Source organism: Choloepus didactylus, chromosome 5 (assembly GCF_015220235.1).
Source record: "Choloepus didactylus isolate mChoDid1 chromosome 5, mChoDid1.pri, whole genome shotgun sequence".
NCBI classification, from domain to species: domain Eukaryota; kingdom Metazoa; phylum Chordata; class Mammalia; order Pilosa; family Megalonychidae; genus Choloepus; species Choloepus didactylus.
In genome coordinates this window covers 46,566,389-46,582,186 of record NC_051311.1, presented here as the reverse complement: position 1 = coordinate 46,582,186, position 15,798 = coordinate 46,566,389, and the positions used below count along the sequence as shown (strand labels likewise).

Genomic DNA, 15,798 nt, shown 5'->3' with positions numbered 1-15,798 from the left:
AGCTAGAAACATTAATGAGGAAGGAACAGCCCCCAGGAGACTAGGGTAATAGGACGCAAGAAACTTTGGAACCTGAAGATTTCCATTGAAGAGTTGACTGTTTCTGCTAAATACAGGGGGAAAATAGTTGAGAACTGAATATGATGTTCAGGGAAAGTGGCAAAGAATATACCAAGGGGCCTAACAGATTGAAAGAAATCCTCTGACACCACCTGGCCCCACATAAGACTAAAATGTACTAAAGTTGTCATATGACTAGCAGTGCAGGAAAGCTTACAGCCCCACTTATGATCCTCCTTGAAATGTTTCCCTGAATCAAGCAAATGTCATAGGACTTTTTGGGAAAGAACATTCATCGGCAATCAAGCTACATCCAATGTACTGTTGGGCATTCATTCACTCAACAAATACTGAAAATCTATCAGAGAGTAAACTTAATCATCAGACATCTGGTGAGGTAAGAGGCAGACTTTGTTTCTTGTGGAAGGAATACGTGTAGAAACAACAGAAGGTGATGCGTGTTTGAATAGTTGGGAGATACTTAAGGTGGTTGGAACTAGAGAGTAATGGGGAAATATAATGAGCCTGTGTAGATCTATATACTTGAGGGTCTTGTAAACCACGTCAAGGGTTTTGGTTGGACTGTACCTTAGTCAACGTGTGAAGCCATGGAAAGATTTTTATTTGAGTTTATTAAAAATTTTTTTCAAGGTAATACATGCACAAGGTAAAAAAAATTAAATATTACAGGACTTAAAATGAAAAACACAGTTTCCCACCCCACCCTTTTTACCCCTAGTCCCCTTTCCCCATAGGCAATGATTTTAACAAGTTCTATTTTAGATCTTCTGGTAACTAACTTCCTAAACATTAAATTATATGTTTGGACAATAACTTCTTGACTTATCAACTTCAGACAATCTTTAATAATTCCCCATTATAAGAGATTAGGATCTAACTTAAGCCATCCCTACCTTTCCTTTGCTCTTCCTTCTCCAAATTTTTGGTAGATGTCAATTTTTAAATACTTTTGTTAGTTTAATTCATAGCTTTGAACAATATATTTACCGTCTAGTTCTTATTCCATTAACTGTAGACCTTCTTTCTTCATTCCCACTTGGAAGATATAAGTAGCTCTACTCTTTCTTCCATCTCTCTTTCCCCCAACTCATTCTCAATCTTTTCCTGCTTTCTTTTTTCTTAGCTTGTCAGCATTCATTATTTTCACCTTCTGTTCTAAATAATATATGCTTTCATGCTTTGTCTATAGGCTGATCAGAACACTGAACATCAATAAATAGCATCTACATCATGGCTATGTAAATACTGTTTACCGAGCACCCGATAGGGCCTGGGATATTTTCTTCCCCACACATTCAATGTTGTGATGCCTGTGCCACTTAAAAGAGAATGTACCTACCACAAATGCCAAATTGAGTCTCTTCTTACACTCCATGAGTAACTCAGAATTATGCCCTGTTTTATTCTGCTTCATAATTGGACCTGAACTTCTTGACATATTTTTGTTTTCCCTTTTTTTCATTAATTAAAAAATAATGTGTCCTCCATATTCCCAAATAGTCCAGTTGTTCACTGATACTATCTATGGTAGTGAATGCATGTTCTTCCAGAAAGCCTGAGACTATACGCTATCATTTGAAATGGGTCTGCTGGATAACTGTTATTCTAGGGTGAAACATTCTGGATGAGGCCAATTGTTTTCTGGATCCCCACTCCTCCCTCTTTCCTTGTTTTCATCCTCATTTTGCCAGAGAATTTCAACATACTTCCTCAGTGAGGGTGCAAGGGAGGCAGACTTCCTGAAAATTGGCATAACGGAAAATGTCTTTGTTTTGACCTTCCTCTTGACAGTATGGCCTGTTATGGACTTCTGGGTACATGAACATCTTCCATTAAATATTTGAAGAAACTGCTCCACTGACTTTTAGCACTCAGTATTGCTAATGAAAAATCTGCGACCAGTCTATTTCTCATTCCTTTTTAGTTGAGTTAATTATGATGGCCTAATTTTTTTTCCCTCTTTCTCTCTGGGTGATTTTACTATCTTCTCTCTATCCTTAATGTTTCAAAATGTCATGAAATTATGTCTAGATGTAAGTTGTTTGGACCCCCTTACACTGTTCTTCTACTTTTTTTCTTTTTTATTTCTTCACCTATATTTTCTCTCTTCTCTCTTTAGAAACTCCTTTGAGATACTGATTGTATTTATTTCCTATGTCTCTTTCCTTTCTTCATATTTTCTATTTCTTTTTTTTTTCTTTCTTTTCTATTTCTTTTTGTTCTATATACCTTGGGAGATTCTCCAACTTTATTTTCCAACCTGTGTACTTAATATTTTTAGAAGCCCTATTTTACTTTCAAGGGGCTCATTTTATTCTCAGAGATTTTCCTTTCTTGTAGCATCCTGTCTTCATTTTATAAATACATGTAGATAGAATTTTTAGTTATTTTTCTGCATTAACTTTGTTTCCTCCAGAGTTTATCATTCTTCAAACTCCTAACTCTACCTGGTTATTTTCCTTACATGCTTCTCCTCTGCATCCCTTCCTTCTCTGGGAATTCCTGGTTGATCATTCACATTTAAGAATCAATAAAACCTTTGATTTTTATATGGGGTTGGTGTGGGATGTGAATTTCTTCTGGCATAATGGGGTTAGGTCTGTTTCCCCAGTATGTCTCTTCTATGACTGGAAACACTGGGCACTTGAGTAGGGGTTTCAGCTGTTAGTAGAGAATTAGCTAATAGGCTAAGGGGCCCCTAATTTCCACAAAGAGGAATTTTTACTCTGTAGCACTAACTCTTACCTCACCTCAGGCAGTTTATCCAATTCCTTTATTTAAAACAACAACAACAACAAGACAAATTGTTAACTGGTACCAATGGTAGGCTGCCTGTGTTCTGTGCACAAGGGTGGGGTGAAGTGGGAAGGGGTACAATTTTACTACCAATATAATTCTTTAGTAAATAGCATTTTCAGGTGCCCAAGTCTCTGGGGTTATGTTCAGATCAGCTTATATTCTGATTGAAAGGTACCTCCATTCTTTCACTCATTATCATGCTTCATCCACTTCTCTCTTCCAGAAATCTGTTGAGATCTTCTCCGGTTAGAACCAAATTCCTTCAGTTTTCTTTGCTGAGATGTGCCAGTTTCCTTTTGTATTTCTTCACTTCTATTTCAGTGGGGCCTGGGGAGGGAGGGGAGGCAAACTCATATGTTCAGTCCATCATCTTAAATTAGAAGTCCCACTGGAGGCTTTTAGACAGGGGAGTCATAGGGATAGCATTGCATTTTTAAAAGATCCCCGGGCTGTACTGCTGACAAGGGATATAAGAGGGCAAGAATGGATGCAGATATTATTCTGAAAGATCGAAGATCTAATTTCCTCTCTGAGAACATGCAATGTCTGGGACTTTTGGGAGTTAGGTACTTTACCAAAATAGCCTATCACTCAAACAAAACCCAGTAAGCTTTCATGGTGCCCCAGGGAGAATGACTAAAAATTAAATAACCTGGAACCTAAACGATGCTAAGTGGCTGCTGCCAACATTGTCTACTGGGAAGCACTTCAGGAGCCTACCTCAAATTCTTCCTTTGGACTGGCATTGGAAGAAACGAAGGGACTTTTTGTTCTAATAATATTAGAAAAGGAGTAAGTACAAGAAGCCAAAGCTCTGGCAAGTAGGGACATAAAAGGCTCTTTTGTTTGCTGGTAGGTTTCTTCAGTTACTCATTTATTTGGTCACTCGAAGCACTGTAGTTAAGAATACTCATGCCTTGATTCAAATATAAGATCTACCACTTATCACCAATTTAACTTTAGGCAATTTACTTAATCTCCATAAACTTCAGTTCTCTCATTAATAAAATGGGGGTAATAGTAATTTCCACCTCATATGATTATTATGACAATTAAATGAAACAATCTACATAAAGGACTCAGTATGATACTTAGCATATACTCAACACCCCATAATTGATAACAGTTATTTTAAATGTTGAATGAATATTCAACAAATATTTTATTGAACATCTCCTATGCTGAAAGCACCTGAAAATGGACATGGATGAAATAAGGGAAAATAATTCTAGCACTGATTAAAGACATAATAAAGGAATCCAAGTAAGATTTCAAGGTCAAATGATTTTGTTTATGCATCTACCCAATTTCCAATAAACAAATATTATGCAATTTAATCCTCAAAATAATCCTACAAAATAGATCCTATTTTATAGATGAGATAATTGAGTCACAGAGAAATTAAGGAACTTTCCCAGGGTCATACAACTAGTGAAAGAACCAGATTTATATACAGGGAGTCTACTGCTAGAGATTATAAACTTAATTCCTATTTATGGGAAGAGAATGAGAAGTAATAAGCACATTACTCTGTTGATCAGCATAAAATAAACAATCCCTTAGGTGTGCATGCACAGTATAGTTCACAAACCTCTTCAGAATTATCAATCTGAGTCTTCATGGCAACCCTGTGAGGCAGGGATTTTTCTCCCCATTTCCCTTATAAGGAAATGGTAATACAGAAAAAACATGACTCTCCCAAGAGCTAATCCTAGTTCTGGGCTCTTTCCACTATACCAATCTACTTTTCAAGCTATTTGAAATCTATCCAAGACCTAAAACATAGGAGCCAACAGAGCTGTCCGGTTTTTATGGTAAATGTATATTCCAGTTACGTTCTATGGCCATGTTTTTGGAACTGTCAAAAATATAAGCCCAGAGAGAGCCCTCAGGATGACAAGATGAGAACCACCCTCCATTATGGCCCATGATGGTTAAACAAGGGATGGTACTGAAGCAGGTGCCAAAGCTCTCAGAATTGGGTGATTGTAGGGTCAGCAGGGAATCTGATAGCTGAGAGAAGAGGAATAAGACTCAGAAATGAGAGGCCTTGTTCCTGAGAAATTCTATTTCTACTTTTTGCTGTGGAGAGGACAAGGCCAGAACCCTAAAAGACAGAGGTAGAGGAATGAATCCTCCATCTCTGTCTACCTCCCCACACCTCTCTACCTGCCACCTTGCTGGGCACTCCTTACATCTGTGTGAGAAGGTATAATTTCATAATATTTTCCTTCCACTCAGGCAGATAGGCCAGGCTGGTAGCCACTTCCTTCTGGATGGGCCAGGCCCAGGCCTCAAAGAAAGGAGCCAGATTCTTCTGCACTTGGTGGGAGAACATCTTGACCCACAGATTCATTTTGTCAACATTGTCTGTGGGCAAGTTGGTTTGGTTCCTATACTCCGTGAAGAGACGGATGAATGGCTCCCAACCAAAGGCCTCCTGTAGCTGGAATGAGAAAAAACAAGCAGAATGAGTCATCTAATCTGCCAAAAGATTACCCAACAAATATTGTAATAAGTGAACTTAATGTATTTTATCTTGTAAACATTAACTTCATAACTATGGCTGACTATCTCTTGCCTCTGTTTTACCTGCTGGCCTCATGCCCTACTTTTCCATATTCTAATCTCGGGGAGGTCCTCAGGGCTAGATACAGTGTTACGCACAAAGTAGATGCTTAATAAATAACGGCTGTGGTAAAAAAAAATGTAGTGATTATTAGCAGTTTTTACTACCAATATTATTTGTATATCTCACCAGATCATAAAAGTAGTGATAGGATATTAAACTAGGCTTTGAAATTGGCTGAAGTGAAGAAATCATTATCTTTTATAGTTACAAAGTTAAACCCCAATAACTGGGAAACACCTACTCCTATTCTGCCATAATGAAAACCTCATTAATTACAGTTCCGTTAATTTTCAAGGCTACAAAAATGTCCTTTGGAGAATAAGCCAGGTAGAAGTGGATGACTACATATAGTCTATACAGGCAGAGTTAAGAGTAAGTCATAATTTTAGAAAAGATAGCCATCTTGATGCCACGGAAAAAGAACTTCAGGGTTAAGAGGGACTTAGTAGTTCCCTAGACCAACTTCAACTATATTTCATAGGTAGGAACTTTTGTCCCTGAGATAATCAGCCTTAATGACAAAATCAGAGCCTTCTTGGCTGCCTCACTATCATTCTCATGGCAGTGAGAATGAAGACAGAGGAACTTGAGCAGGTGAAAGACCCAGAATAGGGCATGCCTGGCTGAGACTGAGTTCCGGAACCCAAGGTGATGAAACTCTCCACAGTGAACAAGAAGTGATCCAGGGATTGGGAGGAGAGAACTGGGACAATGAATGATAATTCAAAGGCAAAGGCAACCTCCTTATTCTGGCCAGTGAGGAATCTTGGATTGACTATATAAGGTGAAAACTGAGGCACAGCCAAGTTATAATGAGAAGATGTAATACTCATCTAAGGGAAAACAAACAGGTCATAGGCCACCTATTGTGAGTGTGAGGGGTAGGGTGGACAGCTTGTTTGGTTTTATATAGCTACTAAGCAGAGAGTTTGGCTTCAACTTCAGATTGCCTGACTTTAAAGCTCGTGATGATAAACATATTTATATCACTGTATTTTCCTCTGCTATTTTTTAACCTTCCTCAGTGTTTTCTATCTGCTCTCAGGGTGCAGGGTGGGGCTGAGGCAATTCAGTTAACTCTACTTAGAGTTAAGCAAATGATGCACTAAGGGCGTCATGAAATAGGACTGTCATACTTGGACTGTGTCAGGGTCTCCTGTAGCCTAGGGTGGGAGACGGATGCAGTGGGGGGTCTTCTGGGTCACTAAGATATCATCTAATAATGTTGCTCCGGCATTGCCCACAGTAGGGGTTTCCTATTGCCCTCCATTCTTGCCCAGTACCTGTAAATACGTTTCCAGTGCAGTCCACGCATTCCAGTTTTTCACATTGGGACCTTTGCCCAAGTAGATTCTGACTCTTTTTTCCCGAACTGGGGGCCAAAGTGCAATATTGGCACGACCTCGAGGAATGCCCAGGACCGTTTCATGTACATAAACACACCACAGGTTGCAGGTGGCCTCGGTGGTGTGTGGTGGGAATTCCCACTCCTGCCGCTGCTGGTTGCGGCCCAGCTCATGCACAGGGCCCCATAGGCCCTTGGTCCTGATGAGCTTCTCATTGATGAGCTCCTGCACGGATTCCAGATGGCACATGATAGGGTACCCTGCATGCATCCACCCTGGGAAAGGCAGGAGGGAAGAATAGAGGGTTAGGATCCTCCCCACCCATCTCAAGAAATTCTTCTCTGTATTGCATCCCTTCCAAAATCCCCACCAGCCCCAGGGAACTTCCTGCATCTCATGCTGCTCAGAAGAGCTACCCAAACCAGGACCCTGTTAAGTTTCCTGCTTAATTTCTAATCTTGAAATAATGCCTTTATCCTCACTCTGATCTGAAAAAGTACAGATATGGGCGGTGATGCAAGCCACAAATAGACATAAATCTTAATAAAAACTATTTTTATGAGGGTGCTCTGTCCGTGTGAAACTGTGTCATTATATCCTTTCTCTAAATTTGGAACTCTTCGAGGGTGGTTTTCCTCTCAATATCAAGATATGCAGTTGTGCAAATTGACACTACTTTATAGTGATCATCCACATAGGCCAAGAAAACTGGAGTCTAGAGGAACTTCCATGGTTCTTCTTTAATTTCTATAACCCCCTCTCATTTTTTAGGTTCCTCAACCCCTAAACAAAGATCTGGTTATTTGGTGTCTTCTCAAAGTTGTTAAATTTCATCTCCCAACAACTGTGACTATTCCTATTCTTTCCTTGAAGTCTGCTGATGGAAATCTGTGAAAGTCCAGCACATTTCCTGTACGATTTTCAGTTTGATGATAGCTTGACATGCTGACTTGAATGCTATTTATTTCTCTGTAGGTTTCTTTCCTTTTCATTTAAATAGCAACAATTACTTCTTATATGTCTTGCTAACAGAACGTCTTTAGCCTCTTTGCTGCTCAGGGCATGGCTGCTGAATGAGAGAAGCGTACTCTGAGGTCGCATGCATAGAAGGTTTTCCCAGAGCACCCACCTACTGAGATCTGCACGTCAGCAACAATCCTCTGAGGCAGACGCAAAGGGAAGGGTTCCCCTCCCAGCCGTGCCACAGCCTGCATCACCTCATCCCAGAGGCGAAGCAGTGGCTCAGGGTTCTCCAGAGTACGAAGATTTGCTGTTGGCACAGTCAGGATGATGTTGTCTGTAGCCAGCTCCCCCCAGGGACCTGGGTTCTCCTGGATACGCTTCTTCCACTCCTCTTGGGATGTTTCCCCTAAGAACAGAGGCCATGGGACTTGAGACTCACAGCCCCAGATCCCCTTAGGTTAAAACATACAACTTGAATCCCTGGAGAACATCAAGGTCATGAGGAACTATATCCCAACTCTCTATCCTTATCAGCTGTGGCGTCTCCACGGATGTGGTTTGGTCTTTATCTCCAAGGCCCCAAGGCTGAATCTAAGAAAGCTTACCCTCCTTCCCTCCACAAATCCATGCCTCTCTCCTATACCAAACAGCTTCAAATCACCTCCTCAGCCTCAGCTTTTTCCCTCCCTTCAAGATTGATTCCAAGGCTTCCACTCACCCAGCTTGTAGTATGGAGCGTGCACAGCCCCCTTAATAGTGATGGGCACAGAACCCAGTTTGCTGCTCTGGGGCACGATGATATAGAGAAGGCCTCCCCAGAGGCAGGTGATTGACTTTGTAGGTTTGTCCAAGCAACACCGGTTGATCACTAGGGGGGCTCGGAAAAGCTTGCTGGCCCTGGTCAGGTCATCGGTGTGGCAGCCAATCTGTATCTGGAGCAGAGATATTTCACCACGTGATAGAGGAAGCAGAGTCACCATGGTGGAGGTGGTGGGGATGGTGGGGGATGCAGGGGAAGAAAGGGAAGAGAGCTCAGGAGGAGGGAATACAGGATGGGTCATTAGGCCATTACTACATGCAAGCCCAGCCTTCCCACCCTTTATGAACAACACTTGGTAAACCCATGAAATTGTACCACTCCACCAGGTCACACAGACTGCAAATTATGTGTAACTATTCTCCCAAGAGATTCAAATAGTTCCACAATGGGTCAATACGAGGCATTAATGTGAGGGGCACCAGGTATAACCCCTAAAGCTAATTCTGAGGAGACCAGACTCCTACAGAGGGTCCTTTGATGTCTCTGTAACAGGCAGAATTCCTAGGTTGCCTATTCCACTGTGGTGATTCTGGCCTTGGGAATGGGGTGAGGTGATCCTGCCTTTTGCTAATTAGAGAGAAGATGCTGTGAAAAGCAGTGTGATTTAGCAGAAGTGGTGTAGGGTTGATTTTCTTCCTCCCATTTCTCCAAGGTTTCCCTGCCTTGTCAAATGGAAAAACTCCTCCACTTAGTAGAGTACCAGGATTGTTTTCTCTGGGCTTATGGTAAACAAGTTCCAGGATAGATACAGGGACAGAAGAGACCCTAAACCCTCATAATGACCCTCAAGAGAGACAGAACAGGACAGGAACTTAATTTTATGAGTAGGGTATATGTATGTGAAACTGATAGAGCTGACAGTGGAATAAGCAGTCAAGAAACAGTCTAGGTGTCATGGGGAGGCAGCCAGTTGGAAAGCCCTTGTGCAACAATGGGAGATATATATGAGGATGGAAGTGAATTAAAATTTATTGAGTACCTATTGTGTGTTAGGGTGCTTTACATTAGGTATCTTTCCTGTTCTCCACTCTACAACATAAGAGAAAAGCAAAATTGCTAGCCAGAAGCTGGATACATGTGAGTGGTAGGCTCTGAAATGTATCACCTCTCTATACATCCAAAATGGGGATAAAAGTAACTGCCCTGTATTCCCAATAGGGTTTTTATGAAGATCAAATAAGATACTAATGTGAAAGCAATAGTATTTGTGTTACATGTTACTTGGTGAGATGGGGCATGGCTTTACCTTTAGGTCAGCAGTGACAGCGGCCTCAGGCAGTGAGACTTCTATAATTTGCCTTCCAGGTATGTAGAGCCCAGTACTCATCCAGCAATATCTGGTGCCTGACAAAAGGCACAGGAAGGGCAGACTTTATCGCTCCTCCATGAGTCCATCACCACCCAGTGTTTCAGTCCCTTAGTGAGCTCTGCACATCGCATCCCTTCCATGCTGCCCCGACTCATCTCTTCCAAACACTGCTTGAAATCCCCCACTCCTATCTTCTTGAAAGTACATGCAAAGGATGGAGAAGTCCCTCTGGAAGTGATCAGATCCCTGAAATGAACCATGGAACCCACCATCTCCCCTGTTCCCCAGCTGCCACAATGCTGAGCCCCTGGTGCTCATTCCATACCTGGATTGGTGCAATTGACCTCAACGGTGATAGGAGATTCTGAAGGGCGCAGATAGGGGCTGCTGTACATATCTTCAATTTCTGGGACTAACAGAGAGAGGTCGCTTCCAGAGTGGGCCAGGCCAGTGGCCAGGGAAAGCATAGCACCCCTGCAGCAGTCATTGATAACAGGATTTTCTCGGGTGGCTACTGGGAGTCGATAACGACTTAGCAGTTTCCTCAGGAGTCGATGCACAGACATATAGGCAGGGATCTCTTCTGCAGGAATCTGTAGGAAAGCTGCACCATCTGGTCCCAACTTTGCCAACCAGCCCTTTTCCACATTCCCTCTCTTCCTGCCCATTATAACCTGGAACTCAGCCAAAGTAGAGCGGAAGTGGTAGGTCCTTATCCCTGATTTAGGAGTACGAAAGGGCCCTGGATTGAGGCTTTGGCTTGTGATGCTGATGCCAAAGGGATTGAGGAGGAGGTTACCCGGGAATCGAGCCAAAGGGGACACTCCTGGGTTCTTAAAGGCCCACCACCAGGCTTGGGCCCCAACAAATAGCCCCCCACCCTCTGCTACAAACTCCTGCAGTTCTTTGACCTCCATGTCACTTGCAGGTTCAAAGCAATAGACACTGGCATCACTGGTCAGATGGGGCTCAATGCTAGTGTCTATGCCCCCGACTGCTAGCAGGCCACTCAGTGTTCTCAGTTCTGTTTGCACCACAATCTTGCCTCTACGGCCCCCGTCCAACCAGCGGACAGCATTGAGCAGAAAGGGGCCTAGTCTACCTACAGTGAATAACACCTTATGGCCAGTGACAACCACACGGCCCCGTCCGTAACGGGCTGCCGCTATCACACAGCCATGGTAGGAATCTAACCCAAGAGGAAAGGCTAAAGCCCCATGCACTAGCAGCTGGGATGGGAAACAATCTGAATTGGTGATGTCCAGCTCTGAAATTCCATGCAGGAGCTCCTCTCTGTCCTCGGAGAGATCATCTTCACAACTGGAAAAGACACAGTTGTTCTCTATTAAAGGATTACTCTATATAAAGCTCTTAGAACAGGACCTGGCAGATAATAAGTGCTATATATGTGTTAGCTTTACTACTATTATTATTTTTAGCTTTTACAGGAGTTGGGAGAACAAAGTGGGCAGTTCTGACCACACAGGGTATGGAGACTTCTTTGAGGGAAGACTGAGGGACTTGGCAGTAATTTTGCTGCACTCATTCTCAGTTAAAGTAAAAATTCTCCAAATGAAATCTTGAAGGAAACCCTGCTGTGTTTACTCAATCCTATATCTTAAATACTCTGGATTTAAGTTCGTGCTCTTATCTCAGCCCTTCAAGCATTATATAAACAACTGAACAGGAAAACTTGTTTTCATTCTTATAAGGAGTCTTGTTTATAAATTTCATGCAGCTAACCTTCTTCAAATAAAATCTGTGGAGAGCCAGCTTAGTGGTGCTGGTGAAGAATCATGGCAGGGTGGGGCATGGTGCCTGATTGGCCTCAACTCTTGGGAGACCCTCCTGTTATCTGAACTCATAAGGATTTGACTCTGTCTACATCCATATCTCCATCCATTCATTGCCTGCCCAACAGGAGTGATACATATCTATATGCTATACAGTTTTGCACAACACTATCTGTTTACCATCTGTGACTAACCAACCCCTACTGGACCTCAGGACACCCATTAGCTCCAAATGGGAAATGGAGCCCTCAATACCTAGTGGGATTATTGGGGAAGGGGAGTATAGGGTGACTTCTACAAGCTTGAGATCCCTGAGCTGGTATAGCTATGGCAATTATATGATTAGAAAGGAGCTGTAGTAAAGTAACACTGCAACAGGTAGGCAACAATCTCACAGTGTTTGGGTTCCACTCTCTGTAGCTGATGGAACACTAACCAATTAATGGGAAAACTGTAATCCTTTTAGCAGGTATGACGGCTAATTTAATATGCATCAACTTGACTGGGCTATGGTGCCCAGCTGTTCGGTCAAAAACTAGTCAAGATGGTGCTGTGAAGATATTTTGTAAGTGTGATTAACATCTAAACTCAGGTGATTTTACGTAGAGGAGATTACCTTCAATAATGTGGGTAGGCCTCATCCAATCAGTTGAAAGCCTTAAGAGCAAAAACTGAGGTTTCCTAGAGAAGAAATTCTGCCTCAAGGCTGCAACGACAACTCTGCTGAATTTCAAGCCTGCTTGCCCTACATATTTTGGACTTACCAGACCCCACAAATGAAAGAGTCAACTCCATAAAATAAATCTCTGTATCTATCTATCTATCCATTTATGTTTTTATTTTTGTTTTGCTGAAAACCCTAACTGATACAGATTTTGGCACAGAGAGTGGTTCTAGAGGAACTGAATCTTAAAAATGAGTTTTCTGAGTTGGTTTTGTGGTTTCTGGAATTGGTTTTCTAATCTAATTAGATTTAAAGGCACCAAAGACTATTTCCAGTGGTTACATAATGAAAGCACTGATGGTCATGGAGTGATGTGGCAAGAGATGCAAAATATCACCCAATTAGAGACAACGTTCTAGGTGACCACACATTTGATACATTAAAACATTTTTGTCAAACTAATGAGTATGAAGATATTGGCTGGTTGTTCCTGACTACGCTACACTAGAGAAAGTGGGGAAGGGAAAGGATGAGCTCAGAGCTTCACATTCCCAGGTCAAAAGCCTCCATAAATGACCTGAAGGTTTCTATGTCTGCCTTGAAATAAACCCTTATCTCCTCTACCACAGAGCTGAGATTTCTGAAAACCAAACCTGGAATCGTATCCAGTGAGTGACTGAATTACAAAGCAAATGGTGAGGACAATGCTGAGGCATGGACTGGGAAGAAATGGGAATCTTTTCTTGAAATGGGGACATATGCGCAGATCCTGATGAGGCAGGGGACACTGACCCCCTAAATTCCGCTGTGTCTTCTTTGCCAGTAGTAGCAGCCCTTCCACCCTTGGCTGAGAAGTTTAACCCTGCTTTGTGTAAGGAGCCTATAATGGCCTCCCTTGAGGTAGATGCCTTGTCAGACACTGTTGATTATCCTCAGGACCCATCCCCACCACCCATTTTTGTGTCTAGACATTTTATTAGACTTAAGTCCCAGGAAGCCCAAAAAGGTGAGGTACAAAGCATGACCCATGAGGAGGTGCACTACACTCCAAAAGAACTGCATGATTTTTCCAATTTTTACAGATAGAAAAGCAGAGAGTATGTGTGAGGATGGATATTAAGGGTGTGGGATTGTGGTGGAAGGAACATAAAGTTGGATAGAGCCAAATTTATTACCACGGGCTCACTAAGCAGAGATTCTGGACCAAAAGGTGGCAGGTTGGCTGCACTGGAGTACTTCCATCATTGAGGGGGCACTGTTTTGTATTTACTGGATAGATATGTATTCTGGATATAGATTTGCCTTCCCTGCACATGATGCTTCTGCCAATACTACCATCCATGGACTTACAAAATGCCTTATCCACTGTCATGGTATTCCAAACAGCCTTGCTGGTCTGACTAAGGAACTCACTTCACAGCAAATGAAGTTTGGCAATGGGCCTACTTTCACGATCCTGAAACAGCTGGCTTGATAAACAATGGACTGGTCTTTTGAAGACTCAGCTACAACAATAGCTAGGTGATAATAACTTACAGGCTGGGTCAGTGTTATCCAGGAGGCTGTATATGCTCTAAATCAGCATCTAATATATGGTGTTCTTTCTTCCACAGCCAGGATTCAAGGAGTGGAGATGGTAGTGGCACCACTCACTGTTACTCTTAGTGATCCTCCAGCACAAATTTTGCTTACTGCCCCCATGATGTTATGCTCTGCAGGCTTAGAGGTCTTAGTTCGAAAAGGAGGAATGCTTTCACCAGGAGAGACAATGGTTTTAAAGAACTAGAAGTTAAGACTGCCACTTAGCCACTTTGGATTCCTCATGCCTCTGAATCAGCAGACAAAAAATGGAGTTTCTGTACTTGCTGAAGTGACTGATCCTGATTACAAGAGGGGAAACTGGACTACTATTACACAATGAAGGTTTGGGTCACGCCACCAAGCAAAGAACCACGACCAGCTGAGGTGCTAGCTGAGGTGCTTCCTGAGGTCATGCGGAATACAGAATGGGTAGTAAAAGAGGGTTGTTACGCATATCAGCTACGACCATGAGACCAGATGCAGAAATGAGGACTGTAATTGTTCCAAGTATTTCTTTCTTATTTTATATATTTTGAATATACTCATACTTATGTTTGAGTATGTGTAGATACTATATATATATACACACACATATATATATGCTTAATATGTGTGTATATAAAGCAAATATCTTTGTTTTCTTCCCTTGCTTATTTTCTTATCATATAGCATAAGATGTGTGATTGTCATTTTTTATCATAGTAGTTAAGTTGCAGAATATCAAGAAGAGTGAACATCACCCAAGGACTCTGCATCCTCTTCTGGGGAAGGCATCAGTGTGCTCTTGATTACATGCAGGATAGTTGTATCATGTTAGGCAGAAGTATGACTTTGTCACTGTCTTTATTTGGAGATTAAGTATTGTTTAAGGAGATGTGTATGAGTGCCAGTTGATAAGGGGTAGACTATGCGCCAACTTGGCTAGGCTGTAATACCCAGTTGCGTGGTCAAACACTAGTCTAGATATTGCTTTGAAGGTATTTTGTAGACGTGATTAACACCTATGATCAGCTGGCTTTAAATAAGGGAAATTACCTTCATTAATTTGAGTGGGCCTCTAGATGTTGCTGTGAAGGTATTTTGCAGACATGATTAACATCTACAATCAGTAGGCTTTAAATAAAGGAGATTACCTTCAGTGTGAGTGTGTGAGTGGGCCTCTTCCAGGCTTAAGAGTCCAGCCTGCCCTACAAAATTTGGACTTGCCAGCCCTCACAACTGCATGAGCCAATTCCTTACATAGCCAATATATAGTTAATGTATAGAATCTCCTATTGGTTCTATTTCTGTAGCGAACACTGACAAACAGCAGGTACAACCTTTTTCTGAAAATAATGGTACTACCCTACCCTACCAGATGACTTTCTAGTTCCTTAAAGCACTAACCACTAAAATAGTTCAGCTAGTTCTTCTTGTTCTGATTCCAGGCTTACCAAACAACTTTATGATTATAATCTTGCTCCCCATGATCATCTGCCTAAGGAGAGAAAGAAGCAATTGGCCAGGTCAACCAGAAAGTTCTGGGTGTGTGACCTTTATATTTCTCATGCAACATCTTGGGAACTCTAACTTTCATTTTTATTTTTATTTTATTACTTTAAACATGTATAAAAAATTAAATGGAAAATCTGTTTTAATTATAATAATAATGAGTTCTGTTTATAAATTCAAGCAATTAATCTTCTGCAAATGAAGTCTGTGAAGAGGTAGGTTATTGTATTTTAAGTTAATATATTGGTATCAAGATTTATACGCTGGCCTGTTATGTTAAGATGAGAGATATTGAATCTTCAAAGCTGAGACCCAGATA

General features: G+C 41.7%; 1 protein-coding gene across 5 annotated transcripts in view; it reads right to left on the bottom strand.

Annotated features, from left to right (window-relative positions):
* Window positions 1-774: 774 nt before the first annotated feature.
* The window catches only part of TCAF1 (TRPM8 channel associated factor 1), a 61,358-nt gene continuing 46,334 nt past the window's right edge, over window positions 775-15,798 (bottom strand). For 3 of the 5 annotated variants that reach the window (XM_037835940.1, XM_037835938.1, XM_037835939.1), the window contains exons 3-9: window positions 10,276-11,270; window positions 9,888-9,985; window positions 8,540-8,753; window positions 7,988-8,227; window positions 6,796-7,133; window positions 5,076-5,326; window positions 776-3,207 (exon numbers count right to left, since the gene is read on the bottom strand). In XM_037835940.1, coding sequence (XP_037691868.1) covers window positions 3,198-3,207; window positions 5,076-5,326; window positions 6,796-7,133; window positions 7,988-8,227; window positions 8,540-8,753; window positions 9,888-9,985; window positions 10,276-11,270 — 2,146 coding nt within the window. In that variant the 3' untranslated portion in view covers window positions 776-3,197. Of the gene's footprint in view, window positions 3,208-5,049; window positions 5,327-6,768; window positions 7,134-7,987; window positions 8,228-8,539; window positions 8,754-9,887; window positions 9,986-10,275; window positions 11,271-15,798 lie in introns of those variants that run through there. The other 2 variants (XM_037835941.1, XM_037835942.1) reach the window with 2 other exon arrangements.